This window comes from Cucumis melo, chromosome 2 (genome assembly GCF_025177605.1).
Source record: "Cucumis melo cultivar AY chromosome 2, USDA_Cmelo_AY_1.0, whole genome shotgun sequence".
Classification (NCBI taxonomy): Eukaryota; Viridiplantae; Streptophyta; class Magnoliopsida; order Cucurbitales; family Cucurbitaceae; genus Cucumis; species Cucumis melo.
The window spans coordinates 1,000,296-1,011,032 of NC_066858.1; the positions used below are offsets into that span (position 1 = coordinate 1,000,296).

At 33.5% G+C, this 10,737-nt stretch overlaps 1 protein-coding gene across 1 annotated transcript; it reads left to right on the top strand.

The window, feature by feature from the left end:
- Positions 1-2,313: 2,313 nt before the first annotated feature.
- Positions 2,314-10,166, top strand: LOC103492200 (glutathione synthetase, chloroplastic). Its single transcript, XM_008452476.3, has 12 exons — positions 2,314-2,801; positions 3,999-4,168; positions 4,541-4,616; positions 5,001-5,131; positions 6,329-6,451; positions 6,540-6,620; positions 6,846-6,926; positions 7,022-7,091; positions 8,158-8,279; positions 8,710-8,849; positions 8,951-9,143; positions 9,859-10,166. The coding sequence occupies exons 1-12, from the start codon at positions 2,457-2,459 to the stop codon at positions 9,980-9,982; spliced, it is 1,656 nt and encodes a 551-aa protein (XP_008450698.2). The 5' UTR covers positions 2,314-2,456; the 3' UTR covers positions 9,983-10,166.
- Positions 10,167-10,737: the final 571 nt, after the last annotated feature.

The window sequence follows — 10,737 nt, forward strand, 5'->3', positions numbered from 1 at the left end:
AGTCAAAGTTTCAAAAAAGCTTGGAAGACTAAAACTTTCTATAGACTTGATTCCTATTTCAAGGTTTGAGAGAAACCATCAAAAAACTAAAGTAGCTCAATTGTAATTGGCATGACTTCTCATTAGAAGTTTGATCTTTCATCTTGTAGTTATTGCAACATCAAAGAATCGTATACCAGAGATTCTACCCACAAAGTTAGTTCTTTCAAGGAATTAAATTTATTGGGAAATCTTGTCAAACAATCACCTTTTGGGTAGATAGATTCATAGGAAACAAAGTCTTTTGGGCTAAGGTTGTATCCTTCCAAGGTATGAATTATTCTCTATTACATGTATTCTCTTCAACAAGTAAAGTATATATGCATTTGGTGCATTACTATTCCAAATTTCCTTTTCATTCTTCATTCCTTTCACACAACATTCTCTTTTAATTCAACACCCCTTCCCTCCAAAAACATTCCAATGGACAATCGACAATCCAAGTTCCAATTCTTGGATATATTTTACCAAATCTTCTATTTCATTGTGAGAATTTTATCATCTAAAGCTCGAGAAATTGTTACTCTTGGAAACCCGGGGTCACATGAATCAAACGCTTCGTCTCATGAGCTCACAACTCCCTCGAATTCAGATCATTCTACGTCGTCTCTCTCGAATGATCATCTCAAAGAAACGAATAAGTCCCAAGAGTTCGCAACTACCTTAAAATCAGATCATTCTGCATCATCTCTCGCGAACGATCATCTTAAAGAACCAAAGGAGATTGATTTGAGAAAAGAAAACGATAAGAAAAGTGATGATTTTGTATCCTTGCCTTCTACAACAAAACGAGCTCCAAAGAAAATGGTTAGTATCAATGAAAGAGTCGAGTATATTGATTCTATCATGAAGGAAAGGAAGAAGAAAAAAGGAATAAAATCAAAATCCTTCGATTTTGATAATGAATATGATGCTTCCTTAAAGCCTATTCGCTCCATTCTCAAGGTTGGCTCAATAAAAGATACCTTAGATTTATCAAAAACTCCTTGAAGATCATATTAGATTGAACTTTGGATCATATGATTAAATGTCTAATGTTTCTGCCCATGAAGAAAATATATTTCATTACTCATTGTTGCAAGAGAAAGGGAATGATCAATTGAATTCATAGCTTTCTTTTGATTTGGTTCGCTTTGGGTTATATAATAGTTGCGAAGGTGTAAGCTTCAATGTTGATAGTTGATGGGAATGTTGTTGAAAAAAATATCGATAAAAATGTTAATGTCGAAGGATATGTTTTTTTTTTTTTAAATAAGTTACAATATTTATTATTTATATTATATTCACGTTAGTGTTTTCTTTTCTTTTTTCTTTGTTCGAGTGATTATTTGTTATTCATGCTTTGGTGAAATTATAAAATTAGGAATTAGTTAAAGACTTTCTTAAACAATGTGCTAACTAATCCATAGTTGGAACTAAGGTTTAAAATATCGATGTCGATAAAAATATCAAGGTCTTTATTTTTACGAGTATTTCTATGAAAATATTGATTAAAAGTGGATTTTAATTGCTATTTTTTTGGAAAAATTATAAAACAAAAAGATTTAGAAAAATAAAAATAAGTTGGTAAATAAATATTTGGTATACTATAATGGATGACAAATTTAGATGATATAATTACATGCATGTCGTTGATTTATGAAAAATTAGGGATATGACAAAATTTTCGTTTCAACTTTTGTTATGTATTCCAAATTTGACTTTTTAATAAACTCACACTTTTGTTCCTATTTTTTTTTCCCGACTTCTCTTCCGAGTTTTTATTCTCGTCTTTCTCCCACTTAAAAGATATTTCAACTTACCATAATCCTAATCCTAATTAATCAATGACTTAACTAAGAGAGATAAAGGAGATCAAAAGAAAGAGCGAGAGGGCAACTTACACGTACTTTTATGTTAGTAATTTCGATCGAATATGACTAAGAATCAACAGTTCTCCATTTGTAAAGTATAAAATATCTCACTTTTTTCTCTAATTTAGGTATTGATCCACAAATAGACTATTTTTAAATGAATCATAAAAATGAAAAGAAATTTAAGTCTAATAATCCAAACGATAACAAAATTCACTAATAAAGAATGGTCTTCAAGCCACATGAATAAGTATTTTAACCGCTAAGCATGAGAAGCTAAATCATGAGCAACAGAGTTACACTTACGATTAATCTAAAAGAATTCAACAATGGAATCCTTCAAAGAGTGGTTTGAAAACTAGACTTGACCTTTTCTATCCTAATTAATTATAAGGAAACAAAAGGTAAAAAAATGATTAGAGGAACATATTCTTATTCATCTTTCCATTAACATTTTATAAAAGTTTCAATGGCATCCACTACATTGGGTGTCCTCTCACCTTGGCCTTGTTGATGGCGGCCTTAGCCGCAACTTTTTAGGCACAAGAGATAGCCAAATTCGATATGGGTTCTTCCCATTCTTCATGCTCTCTCACTCCCACTCACTCCACCAAACATTTCTACTTTTCCCCATCGCCTATCGCCCCATCAAAATTATACCCAAATCAGAATCAAATCAGAAATTCAATCAATTTCAAGTTACAACCTTTTCTGTTTTCTTCTTCTTCTTCTTCACAAGTCTTGCCTCTGAAGTGCAGAAAGGCGGCTGAATTTGAAACCCAAGCGAAATCCTTGAAAACCATGGCGGATGTTCATGGAATCGATCAAGAATTGCTTCAGGAGATGGTTTATGATGCTCTAGTTTGGAGCTCTCTACATGGGCTTGTTGTTGGTGACAGGTCTGTGAAGGTAAGCGTTTCTGCAGTTTATTAGGTGGGTGCTTTCTGGGTTTTATTTGGTTTGTGGATGTTGAAAATGTCTTTGTGGGGAGTTTCTGATGGATTTGCTGTATTGCTTCAGCTGTGGGAAATGGAGAATTTAGTTTGGGAAAATGTAGGGTTAGACACTTGATGAGGGCGGAATATCGTTCATTGTTTATAATATATATATATATATATATATATATATATATATATATATATATATATATATATATATATATATATATCCATGAGTGGCGGGCAGCTTTACGCCCACCTCGACTGATCTCTATAATCTCAATAATGTGTTTCTGTTCCTCATCTTTTTGGAAGTAGGAACAAGCTTTTCATTGATATTTGTAAAGTTACAACGTGAAAAACAAGGTCTACAACCAAATTACATGCTAGAATCACACCATGAATATTGTCAAGACTCTCTTCCATTACCGTTTGTTACAAAAGAAGTTCAATTACTGAACTCCTTATCAATAGAAACCCAAAAGATACACGGCACGTTGTATAGCTTAAAGATCTCCCTCCAATCTTTCGCTTTACCATTGAAAAGTTTATTATTTTATTCTAACAAAATACTCTAAAGTATCAATTTAGTTGCTTTGAACCAATGATCCTTTGGTTTTTTCTTAAAAGGATGTTTGCAAATCATTTAAACCAAATTTCCATCCCAAGAATGACGATGGACCCAATAAAATTCAAGAGTTTGTAAAGAGAAACTCAAATCTTTATTACTGAAGGAGGAATGTAAGAGCTGCTGCATTCCGTAGATGCATTCAATTAAAAAGAATGTCGGATTTAAGACTATTGAATGTCTCGGTGCCATCAAGACAAGGACATGTTGCCCGAAGAACAAATTTAATCTTTTACCTTCCTATGGCATTGGCAAGGAAAGATCCTTTGCTAAGATTGAGTCTTTATGTGATTATGGTCTATAGATAGTGGTCAGACCAAAACTGAACATAAAGATCAATTCCATATCCTCTCATACTTTCTATTCCAGTAAGTGTTATTTTTTCATTTAAAATGTGGAGTGTTATTTCTTCCATTAAAATGTGGTGGAAATTTCTCAATACAGTGATTTGAATTAGGATGTAGAGTTTTGATGCTGAAGCAACATACTTCTTTTTTGGGGGAACATTTTAGAAATCATTTCAAATGTTTTGGAATGCAGAGATCAGGCGAAGTACCAGGTGTCGGTTTGTCTCATTCACCAATTGCCTTGTTGCCTGGGTTATTTCCTGAAACTCATTGGAATCAAGCATGTGAGTTATCCTCCATATTTAATGAATTAGTTGATCGAGTGAGCATGGATGGGAAGTTTCTACAGGAATCACTATCCAGGTATGCTTGGACCCTTTTAAAGTCAGCACAAACACTAGTTGTTGACTCTTTCTTCTAATTTCCATGAAACATGTTTTTGAAAATTCCACAAATCTTGAGGTCAGCTATGAGAAAAACTGCATAGAAACTAGACCCAAAATTTATAGACCAAATTGAAACAAAACTCAAATCTCAAGGGTAAAATTGTAACGTTTTGAAACCTAGGGACCAAATTGAAACTAGACCCAAAACCTGATATCAAGAATGTATTTTTCCTAAATTCTTTTAGCTAGTTTGGGCCCACAACCATCAACCTTACTCTCTTCCTTTATGATTACTAATAGGGATTCTCTCTTACCAAAAAAGATGTCTTATATGTTATTTATGTTGCAGAACTAAAAAAGGAGATGCTTTTACGTCTAGACTTTTAGATATTCATTCCAAGATGCTTCAGATTGACAAAAAGGAGGTAAGTGTGTGATAAATTACTTTGGCATTATGTTGTCATGGACTCATGATGAGTAAATTATCAAACTTTTGTATTGTATGTATTTGAATGTGACAAGTTTTAACTTTTTAGCTTTTTAGAAAATATATCTTTTTGGTTTCATATTTCCATTTTCTTCTTATGTTTTCACTGGGTGACATTGAAAACTTACATAACGTCACAGATAAAGAATAAGAAACAGAGGAAAATTTTCATTGCTTGAATTTTGTAAATGAATAACAAACCTCCATAATATTTATTGTCCTAAAGGTCTTACTTAATTTCTCTATTCTAAGCAATTTTATCCAAAAGGGACGTGTTATTTAAATGAAGGATTTTGATGAACTTCTCCAACTGTTCAAGCAGGAAATCCGCTTGGGTTTACATCGCTCAGATTATATGCTTGATGATAAAACGAAATTACTTCTTCAAGTAGAGCTCAACACCATATCATGCTCATTTCCTGGACTTAGTTGCCTAGTCAGTGAACTTCATAGGTAAATGTTACAGATATTTAGCGTAGCTTTTCACTATATTTATGAAAATTTAGTTTCCATAAAATAAAATCCTCCAATTAAAGTATTACTTTCATCAGTAAAAAATGTGTACACTCAACATATAATTTTTGGTTCTATGTTTATTTATTTATTTTTATGAGAAACCAATATTTCACTTTAAAATGTGTAAGGCATAGGCATACAAGAAAAATAGTCCAACAAGAAGAGCTCAATTAAAGAAGGAAACTCCAAAGGAATAACATCTAGCTGATAATTACAAAATGTTTTGAAGCCCACAAAGAAGTGTAGATTTGACAGTATCCTAAACCTCTTCCATGACCGCTCAACTCCTCCAAAAATTCTACTGTTTCTCTTTAATTAGACTTAACAAAACAGCGAAGGAACAAGCTTGCCAAAGAACCATGCCCTTTCCCAAAAAGGAATTTGCAACTTGGAACACCTCCTCTATCATGGAACGATAGTCTCTGTTACCCACCGAACAAGCCCAAACAAATAGTCAAATACTAATGAAAACTATCAGTTCTTTTCCAGTATCCTCTCCCACCCTTTTGTAATTGTGAGCTTTCTTTGACCTCTCCCAATTGAAATAATTTGAGAAAAATCCTCTAGTGCAGTGTGCTTGCACTTCTATTTTTATGTTAGGCCTCCATTGCGAAAGTACACAAGATAAAATCAGTCAAGAGGTAATTAACAGTCAAAATGGAATTAACGTGTGGAAAGTGTTTGTATTTAAGAAATCTGAAAGCTTTAATCATTAAGTTAGAGTACCATATGAAAAGCCCGGTAAGTAATATAGTGTAAACAATAGTAGGAGTTACGACTGTAGGAACTGGTAAGTGGGGGAAGATATTTCTTTTACTGAGAATACTAGTAACTTAGTAAGGGGAGAGGTCCCTTAGATTTCCCTCTATCATTATACTTCTCATCTTGTCAGTAAAAAGCTTAATCATCTCTTATTAAAATTTTTCTGTGGGACTTCAAAAATATGGGAATTAGCAAAATAAGTGCTTAGGTCGGTGTTATTTTAAGAATTTATGTCCTAGATCATTTTTCTTCCTAAGAAAGTCTCTTGATCATTGTGATAACTCTGAGCTTTGCCTTCACAATTCAGTCTACAGTAAAAGAACATTATTTATTCCTTGCTTGATTTCACATTTGGTCTCTTTATCCTTCCAGGTTTCTACTTGGTGAATATGGAGAAGTCCTCGGATTGGACTATAAAAATATTCCTGAAAACTATGCTGCTAACCAATATGCTGAGGTACTGGCCAAAGCTTGGACCGAATATAATGACCCAAGGTTAGATTTTATAATTTGATCTTCTTATTCATCTCCATTTCTAGAAATTTATTGCAGCTCATGTAACATGGGTTATTCTTTTCTGCAGTGCTGTTATTTTGTTTGTGATTCAAGCTGAGGAACGAAACATGTATGATCAACTCTGGCTTTCTGTTAACTTGAGAAAAAGATATCCACTTTTATCGGATCTACTTTATAAAGCATTGATCAATTTTCTTAATTTTTCATTTACTTCTGACTAAAACTATACAGACCGAAAAACAAACTATAAAGAAGTTTGTCTCCGTTTCAAAAAAAAAAAAAAATACTGAAAATAAATTGTTGCTTTTTGACAATTTGATCAATTTGATACATCTTGAGCTTGCCAAGTCAATGTTCCTTAGCTTTATTATACACATAACATCAAAACTCTCCGGAAAACACTAGCAGAAATCGATAGAGAGGGAGTACTAAGATCTGATGGAACACTCGTTCTGTAAGTAATGTTGAATGTCAAATTTGGTTTTTCCTTCATAAAATTGGTTACAGTTTTATGTTTCTTATAACTCTTGAGAACTTCTCCTCCTGCAGGGATGGCCAAGCAATTGCTGTTGTGTACTTCAGGGCTGGATATACGCCTAGGGACTATCCGTCTGAATCGGTGAGCAACTGCTTCATTCTGCTGCTGCTCGCAGTCGCAGGAGACCTTTTTTGTTTAGGAATTAGGATTAAGTTGATGTATTCTTTTGGGATGGACTTGCTGTTGCTACCATGCATTAGTGTTGCCATTCATTCTAGGAAGAAGCTCACTTTTCTTGATGAATTTCAATAGTTTCATGAGATTTTAAAACAAGGAAAAGTAAATTCAATCCCGGAGGATTTTAGAGTTCCAGACATTGAATTTCTTAGCTACTTTGTCAGACCTTTCTTCATGCTGGCTTTGTGGATGTACCAGAAACCCATTGCTTCTTCTAACTTAAAGTTCTTGTGTGAAAATGTTTGGGAGAAATAAATTATGTAATCTGAAGTGTTGAACCTTCACAATAATTGAAACAATGAGAGTTCATACTCCAGAATCCTCCCCTTTGTCATCTTATGAATTTATCTCCTCAAACTTGAATAACTTATAGATCATTCTAGATGAAGTCTTGGAATTACATTCATCAGAGGAAAAATGTAGACTTTGATTTTCCTTGATTGTGCTCGTTAGATTTTGCAGTTGTCTTTCATCAGCATATCTTATATCTTTCCCACTGTTGTCAAAGCAATGCTGACAGTGACTATTTGCATGTTCGATTGTTGCTAGGTGCTAAGCAATTTGGCATGCTTAAGTTACAAAATGGATTGTATCATAGATGTTATATTACCTGTCCTGACTCATAATAATACTACGCTGAGGTTGCTTGGCATTAAAAAATTCAGAAGACTCTCTTACTCAAGCTCATTGAAGCTTGAGTGTAGGGCCCTCTAAATAGGCATTAAAATTTACCAACATCCACCCATTAAGCCAGATAATGTTGAAGCAATTTTGAACTATTCATATGTACAGACAATTATAACATCTGATGATAATCCTTCCAATTTGATGACCATTATCGATTTCAATACCAAGGAATAAAAGAGTCTCTCTTAAAGTTCTTTAACGTCCTTGTCAATTTATTCAAGTTCATTTTATCTTGAATAAAGCTTCGGAGTTATTTTCTCATTTGAATGGTAACAAATTTCAGGAATGGAGTGCAAGGTTACTTATGGAGCAGTCATCTGCAGTCAAATGCCCATCCATATCTTATCATTTAGTAGGCACCAAGAAAATTCAACAGGAACTTGCAAGACCAAATGTTCTTGAAAGGTATTATTTATTTTTGCATCTTCAGTTCCCATCCTTCCGTTTGACTAGAAAGAAACGTGTTTGGTAAATCATCTGTTTCTTGTTTCTAAATTCTAAAAAAAATTTATAAAACTGAACCAAAATTTATAAAACTAAAAAATGTATAGAAATAAAAGTTTAATTATTGAACTAAAGTGATGTCGCCTATCCTTAAATAAATGTCTCATTATTAAGTCGACACAAGTATATATCAATAGCATGTGGTGTAAAAGATTAATGATCACAAAAAAGTGACAAAGTTTTCAGACAATGTTCAATTCATCTAATTGAACTAACACCTGTAAGCCCACATCATCTTAGATGAATTTGTTGGGAATTGATAATTTATATAGGAAATAGTGTTTCTTATTGCAGTTTTTATTTGCAGCTGAAATTTTGAGCCTCTACTCAGGTTCCTTGACAGTGAAGAGGATATTGCCAAGATAAGAAAATGTTTTGCAGGGTTGTGGAGTTTAGATGACAAAGATATAGTTAAAAAAGCCATTGAAACACCGGAACTATTCGTTATGAAGCCACAAAGAGAAGGCGGAGGTCTGTTCCATAACCTTCTGAATTTTTTCAATTTGGTTTACCCAACTTTTTTCTCTCTTTGCAATAAAGCCGTTCACAAAGATGTCATTGATCTTCCTCAGGGAATAATATTTATGGAGATGATGTGAGGGAAGCCCTTCTAAAATTGCAGGAGGAAGGGAGTGAAGAAGATGGTGCTTACATCCTTATGCAGAGGATATTCCCATCTGTCTTCCCGACGATTTTTGTGCGAGATGGGATCTGTCATAAGGACCATGCAGTTTCAGAACTCGGTATATTCGGTGCTTACTTAAGGTATGCAACTTACAACTTCATTGGGATTCACTGAGGGTAACCAACTAATTCTATTGCTCTAAATATATAGTAATTTTTTTCTTTTCAGTCAACCATGTTGTGATTTTGGGAATTCTGGTTGGAGTATACTTTTAAATAAAGTATTTAGTAGCGGAACCGAAACTAAGAAATAGAGAAAATTGGTTTGGCGTTCTAACTGAGTAGTGGATTAGTTTGATTTGGATATATTTTGTTGATTTGGGTTGGTCAAGCAGTTGAACTTCTAAAAAGTAGTTAATTTCAGTGTCAACCGACCCAGTTACACTAACGAGACTGATAAGTGAACTACTGTCTTTTATCTCATGCCTTTTCCTTTAAGCATTATTATTATTAGTTTTTGTTCAACAATTGTGAGATGGAGATCAAATCATCAACCTTTGACATGGAAATTGATTCCTTGTCTATTGAGTTATGCTTGGATTTTTGTTGGTTCTTTTCTTCTATAAACTGAAAAACCAATAAACTTACGCTAATGATACTAAGATATGAAGTAATTTATATTAGCTCAAGTCCTTTTCTTTATGCATTATTATCGATACTTTTGTTCAACAATTGTGGGGTGGGGACCGAATCATCAACCTTAGAGATGTTAATTGGTTCTTTGTTCATAAATCTATGCTTGGATTGATTTAATTTTTCTCTTTTTGTAATATTTTTGAACTTCATAATGATGCAGGAACAAGGACAAAGTAATTGTAAATCAGCAGACTGGTTACTTGATGAGGACAAAAGTATCTTCATCAAATGAGGGTGGTGTTGCTGCTGGATTTGCCGTCTTGGATAGCATTTACTTAACTTGATTCTCTTTAATTACCCAATTCTCTCCATATTACAAATCCATAATCTTTATTATATACTTTGCTTGACAACAGGTTTTGTTGCCAGTTCTTCCTTTGTATAAGCCTCTATAAAAAAACTATATGGAATTTGATGATTTTAAATAATCCTAAGATAATCCAAATTTATAATTACAAATTATTCTGACCTCAAAGGCCCCAAACAACTGATATAATTTATTGTTATTTAAGCATATAATTATAATTCATGTTATTCAGCGGATAATATTTTCACCTTCTTATGGAGCTCAAGTTTCTTCGTCTTAAAAAATTGCAAAGGGATCAAACAATATACCTTTATTAACATGCTTGTATGCTTGGACCGCGGATTTCCTCGTCTACCTTGTGGATTTGGCCCTCGTCTACCTTGTGGATTTGGTCCTCGTCTACCTTGTGGATTTGGTCCTCGTCTACCTTGTGGATTTGGTCCTCGTCTACCTTGTGGATTTGGCCTGGCCTGGCTGATTTGAACGGGCCCGACTCAGTTGGTGGCTTCGCCCTTTGGTTGATGTTTCTGAGCAAACCAACGCTCGATTATTCATCTAGACGCGAAACTTATACTTTCTTTAAAATCATAGAAAACAACATATAAATACAAAACAATCATAGAAAACAACATATAAATACAAAACAAAATTCTAACTTTTATACAAAACACATAAAATAAAGCAAGAAGATATAAGAGAATATGATCCCTTAAGTTACAAGGCTCAGTTTAA